The 20,315-nt window shown below is 46.0% G+C and overlaps 3 protein-coding genes across 5 annotated transcripts; 1 reads left to right on the top strand and 2 right to left on the bottom strand.

The window, feature by feature from the left end:
• Positions 1-252: 252 nt before the first annotated feature.
• dvl2 (dishevelled segment polarity protein 2) lies at positions 253-11,717 on the bottom strand. Its single transcript, XM_079295381.1, has 15 exons — positions 11,207-11,717; positions 8,287-8,356; positions 6,912-7,066; positions 5,541-5,650; positions 5,223-5,352; positions 5,008-5,098; positions 4,829-4,898; positions 4,601-4,740; positions 4,213-4,289; positions 4,036-4,103; positions 3,809-3,943; positions 3,586-3,717; positions 3,150-3,326; positions 1,981-2,205; positions 253-1,877 (listed from the first exon to the last, which is right to left on the bottom strand). The coding sequence occupies exons 1-15, from the start codon at positions 11,365-11,367 to the stop codon at positions 1,318-1,320; spliced, it is 2,301 nt and encodes a 766-aa protein (XP_079151507.1). The 5' UTR covers positions 11,368-11,717; the 3' UTR covers positions 253-1,317.
• Positions 11,718-12,825: 1,108 nt separating this feature from the next.
• Positions 12,826-17,619, bottom strand: LOC306796553 (uncharacterized protein). Of its 3 annotated transcripts, none has more exons than XM_079295551.1 (2): positions 17,483-17,619; positions 12,826-13,835 (listed from the first exon to the last, which is right to left on the bottom strand). In XM_079295551.1, the coding sequence occupies exon 2, from the start codon at positions 13,750-13,752 to the stop codon at positions 13,099-13,101; it is 654 nt and encodes a 217-aa protein (XP_079151677.1). In that variant the 5' UTR covers positions 13,753-13,835; positions 17,483-17,619; the 3' UTR covers positions 12,826-13,098. The 3 variants fall into 3 exon arrangements, with proteins under 3 accessions (XP_079151677.1, XP_079151679.1, XP_079151678.1); XM_079295553.1 differs by having other exon boundaries at positions 12,826-13,813; positions 17,483-17,591; XM_079295552.1 differs by lacking the exon at positions 17,483-17,619 and adding an exon at positions 15,156-15,216.
• Positions 17,489-18,745, top strand: LOC306796554 (RING finger protein 227). Its single transcript, XM_079295554.1, has 2 exons — positions 17,489-18,006; positions 18,345-18,745. Exons 1-2 carry the CDS (start codon positions 17,535-17,537, stop codon positions 18,401-18,403), a joined length of 531 nt encoding a protein of 176 aa, XP_079151680.1. The 5' UTR covers positions 17,489-17,534; the 3' UTR covers positions 18,404-18,745.
• The last annotated feature ends 1,570 nt before the right edge of the window (positions 18,746-20,315 follow it).

The raw sequence follows: 20,315 nt of genomic DNA on the forward strand, positions 1-20,315 counted from the left end.
CAAGGTCAGTCAGTCTTTGATACAATAACCTGTCAGCAGCACTGAACTTATCTTAAGAAGTCAGGAAACGTTTATAGAACTTATGTAAGACGTAACTGCAGCCTTTTGAGTCATACAAATCGAAACAATATTATGCTGAAAAAAGTATTAAGATCAGCATAAAGTATGTGCACCGTATCTACTCGGACACATTTAGTTTTGTAACATTTAGAATGAATAATGAAGTCTGGACAGCGTGTAAGTATCAAATTTATTCTCAAGTACACAAACAAAAGGTGGCGATATGAAATCAAACAATGTGACACAGTCAGTCACTTTTTTTTTGAAATGTTGACTCTTCATCGAGCACATTAATAGTTCGGTTATACATGATATATATAGTCACTCATACAAAAAAAATAAAATGGGTGAATAAGGCAAGTCAGTTACATGAAAATAAGCATGGGGCATTTGGATTACAGTTACTTAAGATATACACTGAATGTAATCAAGAAGTACCACTCTGCGTTTTTGTCTGCGCGTATTAGTACCGACAACTCGGCCTAGACGGTGATTACTAAACACAAGTTCACCTGAAATTTTTTGGACCTATTTTCTTTTCACATTACAGCTTGCTGTTCTGTATTGTTTGCATTTACATATGAGATATATACAGAGAAGATCATTGTCAAACAATGCTGGAACAAAAAGGAGTTATTTCATGTACCTGGAGTGTGAAAATGTCTCTAAAAAAATGAGTAAGGCACTCAATATAGTCCCGTGCTGCCAACCGATCTGGCACGATGAACAAGATGTTGTATACAGGATTGCATCCTTTTCAAGTACGCGGTGTATCTGGCGCGCTCTAGTGTTAAACGATGGTCCGTGCGCTTCCTGGATGGACAGCTCTGACATTCGTTTGCTGGTTTGTTGAAGGTGTTTCCCTTCCTAAAATATTGGATTTCGGTTTTGAAAAAAGCCAGGGTGCTGAGCAGCTCCGATAGGCAATTTAAAATCTTGCACTGACAGTTCGTTTTTTGAGGAAAACCTGGCTCACCGCTGAGGTAAGAAAGTAGAACTGGTCTTTCTGGATTTAGGTTTTGGAAAAATAACCGTGATGTAGTGGATTTGAATAAGAGAAAATGTGTTGAGATCGTCAGACAATACCCCAATTCTTTGTCAGTGTTAAACCCTGTTCTCACCAAATTTGTAACAAGCGCCCTTAATCCAATAGGCACTTGTGAGCTCAAAAATCTAACCACCGCGTCAAAACAAGTGTGAACCGTACACTACCTTCACATGAATGGTCACTCAACACCACCGAGACAGAAAAAACAACTACATGACATCCACGAAGAACTCGCTGGGGTTCCCCATGGCCAGGTGGAACGACTGGCGAGAGGCAGTCAGCTCGGGGGGCACGGCGCCCAGGTCGCGAATGGGCGGGGCGCCGGGGGGCCCCCCTGGGGTGGAGGAGGGGAGCGCGAGTAGAGTCGGGTGCATGGGGGCCGTGGCCATCTGCTGCGTGTGAGGAAGACCGTGCGCCATGGCTGGGTGCGCGTGCTGGGGCACCATCATCACCATCATGGGGTTGTAAGGAAGGATGCCCGGCGGGTAGGGAGACATGTGGGGCTGCTGGGGGATGCGGTGATGATGCGAGCGCTGGGAGGAGGCGTGGCTGTGCTCGCTGGGCGCGGCCGAGCCGTGGCCGCGCCTCAGGCTGCTGCGGGTGGAGTACTCGGATTCGCTGCCGCTGCCGGAGCGCGAGTCGGCCCCGCCACCGCCTTCTACGCCCGCGCCTGAGGGGGATTTCTCCCCTCCGCCCACGGTGCTGCCCGGGCCTTTAGTGCTGCGACGTCGCTCGCCCTCGCTTCTCGTCGAGCCGCTGCTCCGGCTCCCTGAGGAGGAGGAGGGGAGGGGGAGGGGGGGAATGCGGTTAGATGAGATGTACAAAAACACACATGGTTCGTAGTCAGCGGGAGGATCGTGGTCTGCGCTCACCTTCACTGTGCTGGCTGCCGGTGCTGCCGGGGGCGTAGCTGTAGCTGGTGAGCTCGTGGTACGGAGGCGGCTGGCTGGAGAAGGCATGCGTCGGGTAGGGCTGATAGGGGAAGGTGTGCATCATGGGCCACGGGGAGGCCCCCGGGAGAGGCAGGGGGGCCAACGTGTCCTGGTCCGAGGCCCCACTGGAGCCGTCGTTGTCGTTCAGGGAAAGGTTGGCCATGTCTGCGTGGGAGATAGGAGGAGATGAACGGGTGGAACATGTTTCTATGTTGTGTGCGTTAGAAATCAGACCCAAGAACAAACTAAACGTGTAGTAACTGCTGCAGTTTGTAGACACGTTTTTTAACATTCGTTTTGACATGATTTCTGGAGGTTCTAAGTACAGGGATGGCAGAGCAGTGGCGGCTGGTCAATAGAGGGCCATGGCCCCACCATGAGCCACACAAAAAAAAAAGAAAAAAAAAAAATTATAATAATCATAAATTATACAAATTGTCAATATTTGTGTTTTTGAACTATGGAATGTACCCAGTAATGTGTAAGGAGGTAAGGAAACATGAGAACACCAGGACACACATGACAACTCTGTCAAGCTACATATTTGGCAAAGTGAACATCTTTTCTTCTACATAGCTGTCCTCAGTCTCATCTGCTTAACTTGGTCATGGAGGCATCAACATGTAATAGAGATGTTAAATAAACAGTGAAAACTCATCATAGCTTAATTTAACATCAGTATTCATAATTACACTTCATGTTTACTTCTCCTGATCTTTACCTCCTATAACAAGGTCCATAGGGGCATCTCAATAAATGAACATGTTATATTATATTATATTATATAAGTGTTATTTACTGATTGTTTTCGTGTTGGAATACATGTTAAATATTTAACTGCCAAGTAATAATGAGTGTTTGATACTTACATTTTTTTTGCATTAAATCATACTGGGATGTTTGCTGAACTTGATAGGATGGCCCTACCTAGAACATTTTCCACCAGCCGCCACTGTGGCAGAGCAATAAAGAAATCCTTCCATAACTGAAATGTTCACGTGATTACAGCCACCAGTGTGTCCACAAAAGGCATGTGTGCAAATGTGATTACGTGCAACGTTCACGCGGACGGATCCTTTGACATCATCGTTTTTTCCGCAGTTACTCACAGTTCTCACAGTCGCTTAAATCTCCAAAGACGTAGTAACACTGTTCAGAGAAGGTGATCTTGTTGACGGTGTGTCGGATGAAGCCGGCCTTCAGCAGGTTGCTGGCGTACTTCCTGGCTTCCCGGCGGTCCTGGAACCCCTCGATGTGGTGGAAGAGCCACTCCACTACGTCCGAGCCTGGCGGAGGATGCGCGACACGTAAGACAAGGTGGAGCTTAATTCATCCCAAAGGAAAGACTCACAGTATACAAAAAGCACAACATGGACAAACAGGTTATGTCATCTCTCCTCGTGATTCAGTTGCAGGTGATTCCACTTAAGCAGATGCACTTCAGGGGTTTTCCATTTGTTCAAGTCACACGGCTTTAATAACGCCCGCCCTGTAAAGTCCTGTGAGGCACGGAAAGCTCATGCAACTAATGTATGTTTGTCTTACCGAGGAAAGCGTTGGGGATGGTGATCTTAAGCCACATGCGGTCCCTGACCTCCAGACCGGACTCTGGCGAGGCCATGGCCTTGGCAACAGATGCCATGTCAGAGTGCAGGGATAAGTTGAAGTCATCGAAACCTGGGAAAGAGACGGAAGGGCATTTTAGGGAAGCTAAAGAGGAAACGATTGCTAAAGAGGTGAAATCCGGGTCAAAGCAAGAAGCTCTCACGCTCTGTCTCGGTGACGGAGGAGGAGGAGGTGATGGTGCTGAGGGACGAGCTGCCCGGGAAGGGGGGGTAGACCCCGGTCATAGCCACGGAGTGGCTCACCCACGCTGCCGGGTCAATGGGTCGGATCGGCTCGTCTGCAGAAGAGAAGAGGAAAGCGTTACTGACGGCAGAGTGCCACCAAACCAAAGGGGAATAAACAGAAAGGGGGGGGCGGCTCTGTACTCACTACGAGGCAGAGTGAAGTAGCCCTGAGGAGACGGGTCCCAGCACTTAGCCACCGTCAGGATGATGGGCCTGGAGAACAACACAAGGCATTAGAACTGCCGGTACCCACTTGTGTACGGACACAACGTGAAAGATATTGATTGATAAGATTAAAAATGAGCGAAAAACAGCGACTCACCCCGGCTTGTGTACGATCTCCCTCAGCACCCGCACTGCATCGTCGTTACTCATGTTCTCAAAGTTGATGTCGTTCACCTTTTAAAAAGACACAAAAGATTTGCGTTTGTCCGACAGATAATAAGGATAATCGAATGAACATTGAAGTCATTTCCTTGTTCCAGCTGTCTATTTCTCAGGATCTGCCGTCTTATTAACTCCGCCAAGAACCCAAAAAGGAATAAATTACAACTGAACTAACATTGTTTCAAAGCTGGAAAAGATCCCAAAATGGGCGTCACGATGTCTAAAAACTGAAAGCTTCACCAGAATTCAGAAAACAAAACAAAAACATTCATATGACCAAAACCCTGCCTTTGATTTAGGTCCAACTCTTTGTTCTTCCTCACCTGCAGCAGCATGTCTCCAGGTTCGATGCGGCCGTCTGCAGCCACAGCTCCTCCCTTCATGATGGAGCCGATGTAGATGCCTCCGTCCCCCCTTTCGTTGCTCTGGCCCACGATGCTGATGCCCAAGAAATTATACTTCTCTGTGATGTTGAGAAAACAGTGTTAACGCTACGCACGTTAAAAAAAATAAAATAAAAAAGAAGTACAGTATTTGACTTGTTTACAGACCCATGTTGAGAGTGACGGTGATGATGTTCAAAGACATCGTGGAGTCTGTCACGCTGCTGAAGGAGGAGGCCTGGAGTGGAAAAAACAACACAAAATGACCACGAGAGCTGCTTTCACACAAAAAGTACTATCTCTGAGCAAACCATGTTTAAATACAGAAAAGTCTTGATGGTACAAACCCTTTCCAGACGTGGTGGGCGCTGTTTCCTGCGTCTGCGGTGGCGTTTAAGGAGCCTGGAGGCGGTGCTCTGCTCTGTTGCACTGCTGAACCTACGAGTGTCAACAAAGAAGAGAAACATGGCGTCAAACATTTAAGCCCCACAAAAAAACAAAAAAAACAAAAAAACAAAAAACTTTCCAGTTAACTGTCCCCCGTCCCCCATCGCCCCCTCACCTGCTCATGGTGTCGTCGTCCTCCGAGTCGCAGAAGCTGGTGGTTTCCAGCTCGCTGCTCATCACCGTGCTGGAGCTCTCGTATCCCGCCAGGTGGCGCTCCAGTCGAGTCTGGCCGTTCATGCGAGGCCCTGGGAACACCGCAGACGAGACGAGAGGGAAGATATTCATGTTTGCTCACGTCAGCGTTGCCAAACATTCCCCAACTTCTCGACATTCCTGATTAGATCACTTATTCATTGTTTGGATGTCGAGGCGCGTGTGCCAAATCGCGCTCGTAAAACAGCATTTTTCTTCATTGTGGTCTGCGGTTTCTTACCGTGAGGCTCCATGCTCTCTCTGTGCCGAGGTCGCTCCCTCCTGAAGGAAACTACAGACTCCGTTTCAGTCTGGTCGTCCAAGGTCTCCACACTGCCCGTCGCGTTGGGGCTGAAACACACGACGCAGCAGCACAATAAGAACCTTCAACTGATTTAATGTAAGAACTTTACCTAAGTTACGTCTCTTTTTCCAGATGTGCTGTTCGTATAATAGCCAATAAACTTGTTTTAGGACTTTATTACTTATAATAAGCTAGTATAAGCAAATGTATGGGTCTAGCTCTAATTAATGGCAAAGCCACTTCTGCCACGGTCACGCGTGAACACATGTCACATCCACAGCTGGTCACAGGCCAACATGCATGTAGCAACAAGCTAATGCTCCAGTGAGCCGCCGTAGGGCCGCAGACTTCAGTACCATTAAGCACACAAATATGCTGATTACACAGGAAGACAGAGGACGCCTTGTGGTTCATGATGAAAGCAAGAGAAGAAGAAAAAAGACCCTACAATTTAAATGACGTTTCATTTTCCAGGATGAGCGACGGTGTTGTGTTCCGGCTCCCAAAACAAAAACGCAGCATGGAAAAGAAACTGACGCGGTTCAGTCTAGTTTAGTAGAGTTAAAAAATGAAATTGTTTTCATTTGAAATTGGATTCAAAATCCATCAGGCGACCCTCCTCCCCCCGATCCGGCAGCACACGGGAGACGAGACGGGAACTCCTTCTGACCCCGGAACCAAACTCAAAGAGCCCCAGACGACATACTTCTGGAGGAACCAAGAGTGACGGTAAGAAGCTAATATAGTTGTAATATTTTATCTGTTTTGGACACTCCGCGCTCCATTCGGATTACAGTAATAGTTTCCTCTCGTTTTGAAGAAAAGACGAGAGTATCTTTATTTCATTCAGAAAGCGCCTGCGACTAGACGGCCTCTTTAAAGTCGACCCAATCACTACTTTATATGACCAATGGATCAAATGGCCCAGTGGAATACAAAAAGACATATTTCTCTCAAGCATGGGTGAAAATGTACTGCGCAGTAAAACAATATCCTAAATACTCAACATTAAGATGTTAAACTATGCGTATAAACATTAAAAATCAAGATTATGTTTGTTTAATGTACTGAAAGCTTCTCCCAGAACACGTCAATAACAAGGGAGGCCTCAGCTGAGATCAGGTTCAAATGAGCTGTAGTGTTCTAGCTATTCTTGTAGCAACGCGATACTGGGAGTGTATGAGATACAGTCAGGAAAACATACAGTCTCTATATTACAGCTGTGGGAGACGCTCAAGTGCTCCTGTTTTTGGGCCTCGTGATGCCCCTCTTTAGGGTAAATTCATAATAAGCGCGTTCTTTGCTTACTGGAAGGAGGGCGGCCTGGAATCCCCGATGCCCCCGGTCCTCTCCGCTGGCGGGGGTGGGAGGGGCGGAGGAGGGGGCGAAGGCTGGGTCGTCGTTTCCACGGGAGGAACCACCGCCACCGGAGGCTCCGCCGTCGGCATGTCCGAAGACACCAACTGGAAGAGACAAAAACGGAAAGAGAGAATCCAATCTGAGATAACGAGATGCGGAGAGAAATTGGCACAAAACTAAAAAAAAAAAAAAAAAAAAAAAAAAAGAATGGTGAGAGGGAGAAGAGAAGAGAGGGTGAGAAAAAAAAGGGAGAGGACTGAAAGGAGGAGCGGGGTAAGATGTCAATTACTTTGACACACAAACAATGTACTCTTTTCAGACCGGCGTCTCGAGGGCATACTGAAACGCTATCCTACACTTAACCCGTCTCTCCTCATTTATATGATAAAAGTGCCCGGACACACACGGAGGGAACGCGCATCAACACTTAGGACGAACACCAAACAGCATCCAGTTACATGAAGCATGAAAACACACGCAGGGAGGGGATACGACGTAGTGACGACCTAAAGAAGAAAAAAAAAAGGGCGTATCGGGCTAAAATATGACAAAGAAGTAGTCTTTCAATGCCGTAGCTTTTGGGACATTTAGTGCCCTTAAATAAGCTTTGCAGTCCCTGTCAAAATAACTCAAGCTAATGGGAGTCTGTCAGGCTGAGTCCCCCCCCCTCCCCCACCCTGCTGCTAATGGCTGTGCGACTATGAAACACCCGTCTTCTGGGATCCCTCCATCCACCTCGGCCTGCGGATCACATATCAGTCCCTCTGGTCTACCGAGCTTTGTCCCCCCCCCCCCCTCCTTTAAAGCCTTCCCTCGTTCTTATGCACTTAACAGATGCTTCAGCCTCCAACCTGCTTATCCGACGTTTTTTTATGTCTCTATTCAAATGTTAACTCTCGGGATGAGGGTACAACAACTGGGGCCCTTCTACTGGAGAACTGGAAAATAATGGAAATCTGTACCTGGCGACCCGCTGTACTGTAAACAGTAACACGCTGTGCGAGCTGGAGTGTCGATTAACAACGAGAGAAGTTAGAATAGTTAGATTATGCTACCAGTACAGCTGTTGGCTACAGTGACTCAGACTGTGGATCCGATGCACGATTCTGCAACGTTCGTGGCGCCGATTTGAAATGAATTCATTTTATTGCTGCTCGTTAGACCAGATGATGAGTCGGAGGGCGGGTAAGATAATAAGCCAGCTTTCTGACATTTTCCCAGAAGCCTCAGCGGGACATTATTGAAATCAGGTCATTTTACAGATTCAGAGCAGTGGTCACCGGTGACATCTATTCACACACGCAACAGGTTTATCGCTTCTTACCCATGAAACCACTCGGCCGTTGAAACATGGCAGCTTGGCGCTGTCGTCGGAAATCTCTTCCTTCACCACCCTGAAGAGAAGGGAAGAGAGACACGGTGAGGCTCGGCAGGTAGACGTTGCTCCAGCTTCATAACATTATGGGATGTCTGAACGCTACGGTGGGACGAAGGAATGAGGGCTGAACACAACTCAGGGACATTAAATAGTTTACATTAAATATATTCGGCTTGGACAACAACATGGCTGAACTAAATGAAATGCTGGGCTCGGTTTTGACAAGCTGTTCTTGTCCGCTTGCCATATTCCTTTTCACATGCGTTTCCAGATGTTTCATGCATCAGCCTGTGGCTAATGCAGCAGACTGAAGAGGCTCTAGTCCAGTAAGCTTAAGCTTATGTTCACTTTAGCTTTAGGTCAGGCTTAGCTGACCATTTAAAGCAACCTGTCACTCATTCACAATCAATGTGCAGCATAAAAAAAGTACAATTATATCACTAAATATACGTGGAAATACAAATACACATAACAATGAGCTCTCAGTAGCAGCCACTGTGAGAGCCCAGCGTCCACATGGCCAACGCTCCTTAAAGGAAACACATCCGTCTGTCCATCCTTCTCTCCTCCGTAGTCGTCCTCCATGTTTGTCAGAAAGAAACATTTGGTGTCAGCTGTGTAACCCCCCCCCCCCCCCCCCAGCAGCCCACCACTATGTTATTACAGTACTGGGACAGGAGGGGCTGGGCACTTGACTGCTCCAAACTCCTTCAAAAGTTCAACTTTTTCCAGCGTCATCTGCCCCCTCTCGGTCAGGCTCCACCGGGCTTTTGTAAGCAGCTGTTTGAGAGCTGGTTTTGTGGGTGAGTGTTAGCGGACGGCCACATTGTTGTTACACAAAGATTTAGCATGTGAGTGCTGCGTGTGTGGCTACCGACTGCTAGTTAACAAACTCGTTTTCTCTGTATCTGCATCCAGACAGCGGATGAACAGATGCAACATTCTTCTCCAGAGAGCGTAATTGTCTTCATTCCTCGGCCCATCCAAACAAACAAGTGACCAGTCGGAAGTCAATGCACAAACAACCCTGAAATATGCAGACATGTTGGATCCCCCCCCCCCCCCCCCCCCAGTCTCTTGCTACCATCAAATTCTTTCACACCCGACACGGCATCGCATTTCTACAAATAAGCTCCCTGAACGCAGACGTACACAGACGAATATCTAATAACTGGGAGTGAACACGACCCCCGCTCTTTCAACCCGTTTCCTCTCCCCTGTGGAAACCCCTGACACCCAGCAAATGGCCTCAGTCCAGCCCCAGGTTCCCAGCACCGGTCCACGGATCTCCCCCCACTGCCACACACACAGCTCGACAGCTGGCCTCATACCAGGGGAAATGAAAACACACACTAGTACACACTCCTCTCCTGGGTCGGGGAGAGAGAGGGAGAGAGAGAGGGGGGAGAAAAACATCCCTGCGTTGATTGGACAGTTGACTCAGAGCTATGTTTGAATATATTTATTTTCTTCATCTGAACGAGAGATATGTAAATGAGAGCGCGTGATGCCAGGCTGCAGGACTTGTTCTGCTCTCCTTGCTCTGCTGAGCGAATCTTTTAAAGACGAGGACATTTCTCCTTTTGGAAAAACACCAACAAAGTACAAACGGTGGTCTAAACATGTCCTGTCCAGTTACACAGGGACAAGCTCAGACCGCTAACTTCGAAACTGCACTGGTGACTGAGTCGTGTCCAAACCCCTCACAAAGCAGCTCACCTCATTTGGGAATCTGCATTCTCACTTGATAAATAACTGAAATAGCGATCAACACATTTTTTGCGGTTTGCACCGACCGATTACTCAACTAATCATTTCAACAAGCCAGACGTGGAGGATCTTTACAGGGAACTCACTCAGTCACATCTCTGAAAGTCAGTTACTGGCGTCGTCGCTATTATTCATTCAAACGCGCTGCATGCAGTTCTGTCCAGGCCTAATGAGAAGACATCTCCATTTCATCCAGAGGGGTTTTGAGCTGATGCTGCGGCTTCCTTGACTCCGATTGGTGCCATCCAGAGAGGAACAAGTTTTAATACTCATCCAAACACTACAATGCATTTAACAGAAGCCCAAAGGGTCCCATTGGGGTGGAATTAACCACAAACATGCATTATTCTGCAGGAGAAGGCACAGCAGCTATAGACGGAAGAAAAAAAAGATTAATTGATAGAGAGGAGACAGCTCTTTCTGGAGGAGTGGATCGGGGAGAAAAGGGGGGGGGGGGAAGGAAGGGAGGAAGCTAGGGGGAATGAAAAGGATGGCTGGCAGGCCAAAGTGTTAAAGAGGGGGGTAGACAAAACCCTGGCTTCAGTCCGGAGAGAAAGAAAAGGCGAGGATTTCACAAGATGATAGACTGAAGGAAGGGAGGGAGGGATGAGGATTAGGGCAAAGGAAAGCAGCAGGGACAGGGAATGCCTCCCATTGTAATGATGAGGTTTCCTGAGAAATGTCCCAGCCTCCATAGCCTTATTATTGATAGACCCACTTATATACATTCATCACTAGTCATGATCACTTCTGAGTAAGGATGTGTTGGTTGAATGGCGACCTGCACGAGCAGCTTCACTTAAGTGTATTCCTTCTGGGACAAATACACGACAGCCGGTCACGAGACAGGATTGCACGACTTTTGTCAAGCAGGCGATTTAATAAAGTTTATTTTGAATTAGCCAAGCTTTTTAGTGCGAAGTTAAAGCTCCTCCACGCGGACAATACAAAGGCACATTTAAAGTATTGTTTTCCAACAACAACATTTTAAGTATCTCGAGCTTTAATAACTTTTAGCAGCTTTTATTTGCATGCAAACCGCAAATATTCCCTTCTTAAAAAAACAACAAGGTAGAAAAAGTCCCAGCAAGCTCACCCGAAGTCCTGGTCCATAGACTTGAAGAAGAATTTGTAGTTCGGCTTGTTCAAGACCTGTTTAAAATCCAGCAAAGTGATATTTTCCGCAGCGATGGGTATCTTCACCAAATACGGCGTCTCCTCTTCGTCGATGTGGTAAATTATTTTGGTTTCCGCCATCTCTGCGGTCTGCTTTTCTCCCAAAGCTGGAAGTCCCCCCCTCCCCACAAGAAGCGCACTATCCGAGGCGAGGTGGCGTTAGGTCGGTTGGGTAGTTAGCTCGCGGCTAGGTGGCTAACGAGACTCGGCTCAGAGGTGAAACGATGATGGCCACTGAGATTTTTTCGGTCCGAGCCAGAGGACGTGAACGCGCAAAGCCTGCTCTCTCTCCCTCTCTCTCTCTCTCTACCGACTCTTAAAGCAGTAAAACACTCGCACTGCCCCGCATTGTTACCGAGGGGCGAAAGAAACGACGGACCCGCTACATTCACACGGCCTATCGTTCACTACCAACAACTTTTTCCCCCAACAAAAACATACAGGGGAGGGGGTCCGAAAACTTTTATCCACTTTTTGCGAGCCAACGCGGCGTGTGACGTAATCACGTAACACCCCCCCCCCCTTTTTTTTTTGTACGTACTCCTCCAAATACCTCCACCCCCCCCCCCCCCACACACACACACACACACACACTTGTATTTGCAGAGGTAGAAGTATTAGATCTTTTACTTAAGTGAAAGTAGCAATACTAGAGTGTACAAATACTCTCTTATAAGTTCTGCATTACAAATATATGCCTCCAAAATGTAGTGTAGTAGAAGGTTAAAGTATCATAAAATAGAAATACTCAAATACAGTACAATCATTTCTAAATTGTATTTAAGTACGTTATTTGAGCGAATGTATTCGTTACTTTTCACCACAAGATATTAGTATTAAAAAAATGTATTTATAGGATAAGTAAGTCCACAACTATTACATAACATAGCCCACCTTGTTTTTATACTGTTGATTAAAAACCTCAGTTTCCCCCTTTTGTTATAGTTTGTATTAAGAAATATAGTTATACGTCAAGCCATTTGTAACTACCGCTTTCAGATAAATACAATATGAGTAAAAAGTACAAGAGTAGGTAAAAGTATTCGCTCAGGATAGATGATCAACCAGGCAGCCTCGGGTCCCAAAGGTCCTGGACATTTCAATCAGTTGGTTACTTTAATGACTGCTAATTTATTTGGGATAATGCTAATAAATATAAACTGAAATGACAGAGGTCTTAAGGCAAGTCGTTCTTCGTTACCCATCTTTGTTAGGGGCGCTGCATCAACATTAAGTAAAATCCTTTTTATTCCATTACAACAAACAAGCAATTAAGAGCTTAAGGGACCCACAACAACCTTGCAAAGTAGCCCCTAAAGCAACAGCAGACTATAAACAGAATATGTCTGCTGTAATTTACACCACAAAAAAAAGAAATCCATCTATGACGAAACATAATACACACTGCCAATCTTTGGTGATTTTCTAAATATAAGCACCCGACACAGTGTACACGTTTTCACATATAAAGTAGCTTTATTCATGTGTGCATTGGCAGGACAGTCTTCAGCTGCATAATAACAAGCACAGAGAGTGAAACTTTATGAAACCTGAGAGAAGACGTTTAGTGTTGAACCTTTTATTTACAGTCACCAAGTACACCACTAGAGGGAACTCTTCATCAATCCATCATGAATTAAAGAGCAACAGGTATGCAGTGCAGTGATTGGTGTATGTGGTGGTATTATATAAATAAAAGTATAATTTGAGTTGGTCCCATAGCTGCACTTTACTTTTACAGTGTGACTACATCATGACTCTATATCAACAACTATATCTGCTGTAAAAAAAGGATATAAACCCTGTTTCCTTTTAAAGTTTCCTGTTAAAAAACTGCGGTCCGAACACCACCACGACCACGCAGGTGATCACGAACAGCACCCAGAAGGTGACGGCCAGCACCTGCACCCGGAACAGCGTCTTCTTGCTCTGCTCTATGACCTCGTCTTCGCCCACCAGGCCCGGCGCCACGCCGTACGGCCTCTCCGGGTGCATCTGCTGCACCCGCAGGCTGACGGTGGGCAGGATGATGAAGCGGGCGTCTCTGCTGTCGCCCTCCAGGGAGAGCACCACTCTCTGGGTGACGGTGGCCAGGCGTGCCGCCACGGCCACGGGCAGCCGGAAGGCCGCGGGGGGCAGCCCGGCCAGGATGCGGGAGTTGCAGGGCAAGGAGAGGGCGTCTCCGGTCTCCAGAGGGGTGAGGTGGCGGCAGAGGGGGCAGGGGAGGGCTGGCGTGCTCCCGGCGGCGTCGAGGGGGTCGAGGGGACACAGCTGGATCCTTTGGAGGCACTCTGTGCAGAAAACATGGAGACACTCCAGCATCCGGGGGCATTTGTTGTACTGGTTGTACTCCTGGTAGCAGATGGGACACTCCACATCCATGGGCTCCCCCGGGGTGGCGCTGAGGCTGAGCACCGCAGCAGCTGGGCCCCCCTGCTGAGGAGCTGGGACAACACCCCCCGTCATGGTGGGAGGGAGGGATGGAGTTGGGTGCTCAGTGATGGCAAGATGCAACTTGTGGATGGATCTTTAACAGAAGACGGTAAAATCTGTAAAGAGAAAATAACCTTTAAGACGAATAGAGCCCCAGAGGCTTATGTGGCTTTTTTTTCTTTTTTTTTTAAATGGCAGGATCTGCTCTCCCTGGGATGCCGCTTTGTTTTATGAACAGATTCCACAGCCCATGAGTCATGGCGTTCATCCATTTAAACACACAGCCATCCGCTGCTCTAACCATTAGGCTACCTCTCACAATCACCCAGAGCCCCAGTGTGTGCTGGCCTGCTCACTCAGGAAGTATGGGAACAACAAAATATCAAGAAAAGCTGTAAAAAGGAAGTAATGAGTCACTGTAATGATGCTATCTGCATGTCTGCACGTCCACTTTTCTCCACTCATATTAGTTGTTATTTTTAAAAAAGGGCCACGCCATTGACTTCAGTGAGTATTATTCAGTCTGAAAAAACAGTTTTATCTTCGAGAAAATAACCCCGATGATGTCATTTATCTCGGCTTCGACTTTTTTGGGATAGCGTGACCTGTACCTGAGACTAAAAGTGAGAATCTCGGCTTCATGGTGAGTCAATTTTGACCAGTCATTTGTGAATTAGTTTCTTGTAAGTCTGCCAACTCCATAGAAGTGCAATGCTAAAGATAAAAGTTGTTGGAGTGGCCCTTTAACACGAAGGAACATTTGAAAAGAGGATATTGAATAAGCTGCAGAGCCTGGTAGACAAAGAGTTTGCCACCAAGAGTTGGGTTAAAAATAGATTGATGCTACTTTGCTACTTCGTTCAATAGAGGGCTGCAGCCAGTTAGCTTAGCTTAGCATAAAGACTGGAAACGTGGGGGGGGGGGGGGCTAGTCTGGTTAAAAAGATCCATCTAACCTCAAAACTTGTTTTTAATCTTCAGTTTCTGTACATATTTAGGCTACTTGTTTTTCCTAGTTTTATGCTAAGCTAACTTACTTCTGGCATTAGATTTGCTTTTTGTTGTTGTTGCTCACATGGGACAACAACCCAAGATCACTCAATTGTCGCTAAGCAGATGGAGTCTCCTTTGAATTGGTCCATGGCAGCACATCGCCTGAAACCTTCTTCTTTCACAAGTCTACGCTAGAATCAGAGCAAAAAAATAGGAGTTCAAATGTCATTTACACCCACAATAAGCATTTTTGCTTTACTCACAACATATGTAATGACGACCTGTTGTGAAAGGGTAATATTAAAAACCAGCGCTGAACGGCTGCTCCGTGTAAACAAATGAGCTCGCATGTGTTCAGGCCATCGGGTTTCAGTCAGATTATATTGAGAGAAACTGGCAGCGATCCATCTCGATACCTAAGAAGCAGATAAGAGAGCCACTCACCGCACCCCTCCCTTTGATCAGTGCACACTTTGATGCTCGCCTCCGACCCCTCTCGCTGTCCTCACAGCTCCTCATGTTGGTACAGATCTCATCCTGGCGGGGTGTCTTCCTCCCTCTTCTGCGTGCACATTAACCACTCAAATTTCTACCTTAATTATCCCGTATAGCTATACGAGGCTGAGGCTCGGCTTACTGGCAACCCTCCTGTTTCTTTTTGCTCCTTCTTAACTTGATGTCACTCGTCCTCCTCTCTAGCCGCCCGAGTCCCCCGTGGGGCATCTCCGTGGTTTGCTCGGCGGTAATTAAACCCCCGGAGATGTGAAGGTAACCAGGACACACAAGGCAGAAAATGACAGATTCGGAGTCGACTTACTCGACTCTATACTTGCGTATTATGTTGTCATGCTTTCCACACAGTCAGCATATGTTAAAAATAGCTGTGTGAATTAGGGTGCAGTTATTAACAGCCTTACATGTTTCGACATGTTCTTTTTCATATTTAAAAACCGGCGCACAGTCCAGTGGGAGTCAATGACTAAAAACAAGGGTGAATAAATTGCAAGCACACAACGTGTGTGTGTGTGTGTGTGTGTGTGTGTTCAGAGCGTGGTGTGAGTGAATTATTGACACGCATGATAACCTGGAGTACGGTGCACCCGATTGAATGATTTCGTACAGTTTGTCCTGTACAGACGCAGACGCCCAGTCAGCTATTTTCACTGGCACAAATAGGCTGAACTCTGTTAACTAACTAGATTCAAAACTGACTGTTGGGATACAATAAATGTGCTGAGCTGGAGTTCCTCTGAGGTGAAGCCTGATATACTGAGGCGAAGTAAAAGGAATAGACCAGACACTCGGTGTATAATGAGAATGAACTGTTCCTATGTGTGGGTTAGGGCAGTTTTACAACCATCAGACCAAGCTGAAAGCAGGAATATTGTTCATCCTGTTTACAAAGAAATCCATCCTTGAAACGGTAAATGATGGTCGACAAAATCCACAGTCTTTGTTCTGTAAACTCTGAAGTTCTGAAGTCTATTTTAGTACCACATTCCCGCTTTGTGTTGCCGCCTCTGTCTCAGTAGTGAACTCACAAAGAATCAATTTTACTTGATTTGTAGCTCAGGCTGTTGAATATACTGTTAGCTTCACATTAAGTCTAAACTACAGGTTTGACCAGTGACTGGTCATTTTGTTCCCCATCACTCACTTACACTGGAATCACTTGAAAAAGGGATTTTACAATTTGTTTTACAGGAACAACGACAAGTACCATCAGGTCATCAAAGCTGTTAAAAGGTGACGATACATATCAAAGTCTAGATTTCAATTTTAGCCAGCCTTAGTGGGCCGAAAGCGACACGTCGACATGAGTACAACAGTACAGTAGATCACTTATGCATTCAATTTAGCAGCCCTAAAGAAATGAGCTCTCAGAGCCAAAACAGCCATTTACTGTGAAATGTTCACAATCAATAATCGTGTTTAAGAGTGAAGTATGACTTCATTAAGGTTTTTTTTTTTTATATACAACTATAGAGATATTTCCCTTTGAACCTCAGTTTTCGGGAAAAGTTCTCTTTTGTCATCAGGTCAAAAGAAAATAAAAATGAACAATAATCACCTTTACTCTAAGCTGGGGTCAAAAAAGAACAAGACTAACACACACACACACACACACACACACACACACACACACACACACACACACACACAGCGAGTTAGTTTGTTATTAAGGGCCAGGGTTTCAGCGGATATCACCATGAAAGGAGTTCATGCTGGAACAGATATGAGGAAACTTGTTTGGGGATTACCATAGAGAGGAAGAGCTGACGCCACTACACACACACACCCACACACACCCACACACACGAGGGTGTGGAGGGGTAGCTCCAATAGAAAAGATACAATTAGATTAAGTGGGGGGGGAATCTTAAAGACACTGTTTTTTAAAAGCACATTGTCGCTTACCTTCAGATGAAGCTTTTTGAGCTGACATTCTTCTCAAAGAAAACACTCAATGTTCCAGTGTGTTGTGATTATAAAGCAGTATAATGTCTTGCATTAGCTTGACCCTGGCTGTGAATTTGTCCTGTATGTGAGTCACCAATGTGTCTATTTACATTATTGGCCCATGTACAAGACACCCACACAGAGGTGTGTGTGTGTGTAGGTGTGTGTGTGTGTGTGTAGTGATTAGTGTTGGTATAGTTTCATTGAATCACTAGCCTATTTGGAGCTTGATGACTCATGTCACAGTTTATCTCGTCATCCTCCCACACACACGTCGTCACACCCCGAGATATAAACTCTGGAGAGCTCACCTTTTAAATCATTGAGACTTCACTCAGACACAGCCCGGGACCAGACAACAGGATGTTCTCAGAGCACGAGTGCGGGATTTGTTACCGGACCTACAACGCAGGCCGTCGGTGTCCCCGGGAACTCCACTGCAAACACAGCTTCTGTGAGAGCTGCCTGCTCCTGCTGGCCCTTTCACGACCCCAGGGACCCGATGGGGCCGACACACTCATCGTCTGCCCGCTGTGCCGACACACTACAGCCATCTCCGGGGAGGGGAGGGTGAGAGCCGAGCTGAGGGTGGACGAGTGCGTCCTGGAGCGGCTTCTAGTTTCGGGAGTCCTCGACAAGGAGGAAGAGGACGAGGAGGACCCGGTCAGTCACGTTCAAGACGGCTGTGACGACACCGAGGAGCCGACGCTTCCCGAGACTCCAGCCCAGGAGAGCGACTTCTCCACGGGCTCCAGAGGCGCGAGGCTCCGGCGGTCTTGCCGGAAAGTTTGGCGGCTGGTTAGTGGGAAGGGCTCACAGCGGAGGGGCGGAGAATGTAAGTCACGCGCTCGTTGTGATTCACGATAAGTTAATGTGAGAGAACATTTTGGAGTTCTTAAAATGAACAGTTTGTGAATATGGTTTGGTGGTAACAGTAAGTAGGCTACTTAGTATCAAACGCAGAAGTATAACTTTTAGTGTAACTAAGTAGCTATAGTTAAATAAATACAAAGAACAATATATCCCTCTGATATCTCTTGTGTAAGTACGACTAGCCGATATGAATTTTAGTTTAGTGTCAAGACCCAACCCAGAAGAAAAAGTTATATTTGAAAAATAAACAGTGGATGAACATAGATCTTTTTCTAATGTGTCCTGTCTTCCTTTCAACAGACTGTATGACCAATGACGACTTCAGGACCATCGCCATGATGGCCAGCTACATGTTTTAAAGAGTCCACAACTTCAGATACCCGGGCTAATGTGATACTATTTGAATGGTTCTCCTTTGCGACATGGACTTGTGATAATGATGATTATGATGGTGATACACTATATGCTGGCAAGACTCATTCATCAATGATTTAATTCAGCTTTTCTACTTTCTGAATGTATGTTTAAATGATGACCACCATGATGCTGTTGCAGTGAAATGAGGAAAACAAATGGAAAACTTGTGACTGGCACTAATGTATATGACAATGTATATATATATATATTTTTTTTTCATTAATGTATTTAATTTTGAAATGTTGTTACATATTTAAGGAAAATTAAAAAGTTCTGGTTTCATCTCAATTTGAAGCTTCTTTTTTTTTTTGATGGGAATTTGGGTGAGTCAGTGTGTGCAATATAAAGATCAAAACAATGGCCTTTATGTGTGTGTATGTGTGTCATTGCATCAAGTCTCTACAGGCCTAAGCTGACTTTACAAAGTAAGCAAAAGGAGGCAAATGTATTCTTTTGTTCAAAGAAAGTAAAAGATGAACACACAAAGCAGGGAAAAAGAAATGACAGAAATTCTAAAGTATTTTACATGAAATTGGACAAAAATGAGAAACCATCCGACACAGACAAATCCAGGAAGTGGGCTACTTGAGGCCAGGTGAACGGCATTGCATCCAATCAGACTCACGACCAGCATCAGTGTGTGGAAGCTCAACGTGAATCACTTGTTTCTGACAAGTGAAGCGCATGGATCGACAACACCAGTGCGGCTTATTTTAAGGTCTGGTAGAAACCCTGGCAAAAGAAGCTGTCCATCATGTTCGAAACCTCTTCTCTCCACTCAAGGTAAATATCAATTGAACAAGCTTTCCTAAAATCTGCAAGAGGTTGGTGATTACTTTTGAGTGACGGCGTTATGATCCCCATTAAATTCCAACAATCTTCCTGTGGGTGTTTTTCTCCTGCAGACTCTTGTTCGTTTGTGCGCTGGCTTGTGCAGCTGTCATGCCGTTCATCATGTGTTCAGATGCTGCAGTAGGTGAGTAACACGAGCAGGGCCAGTAAGCTAATGCTCATCTTTACGAGAAGTTCTAAAGATGTCACGAGGATGACTTTATTAGGTGCAAGCTTTCTCTTTGCAATTTCACAACAATGTAGAGAGATGAGGTTTTATTGTTCTGTACTTCTGTAAACGCATTTGGAAGTGTATTTGATATTGAGGCATGGTGATAATACTAAAATAAGGGTATGAAATGAGCATACAGTGTCAAAGTGTCGAACAAATTATCAAAGTGACTCGTTATTTCATTGTCTTTTTTCAGCCAGTCCCCAAAACAACCACGTGGACGCTGGAGTGAGGCACATCATCCGGAGACGACTGTATACTCCACACCGTCTCCTCTTTTCTGGTCTGCCATCACTCCAAACTGGAGCTAACAGCGAAACCGAGAAGAGTGGGAATTACGGAGGAGCCTCGTCAATCATTTATCAATCAAATCCGCCACGGTTCACAGAAAGTAGCTTCAGTTACAATAACAAACCAGCCCGAGCGGGAACAACTAGTGTGCCGAGTGGAATGAGCCCTCGCTCTTATAATTCACACCCAGTTATCAATAAAAAAACATCTTCCAAAGAGGCTGCCAGTCTCACTCCAGACGGGTGGGACGCCAAAGAAGCTCACAGATCATACATCAAAGAAAGCGTTCCCAAAAATGACTCTCCCTCTCTTTTTCCCTCTCAGACTAGTAGATATCGGAGTTCATCGCGGCTAACTTCAAGAGGGCTTTATAGTGGCTATAAAGAGACAAATGTGCACTCTTCGGCCAGGGCGCAGAGAACATCCAGTGGAATTCTATTAAGCAAATATTTTGGCCCCGCGAGTCAAACTGCCACTCGTGCACCATCAATCAGCAGCAG

The sequence above is a fragment of the Melanostigma gelatinosum genome (genome assembly GCF_949748355.1).
Source record: "Melanostigma gelatinosum genome assembly, chromosome: 23".
Taxonomy (NCBI): domain Eukaryota; kingdom Metazoa; phylum Chordata; class Actinopteri; order Perciformes; family Zoarcidae; genus Melanostigma; species Melanostigma gelatinosum.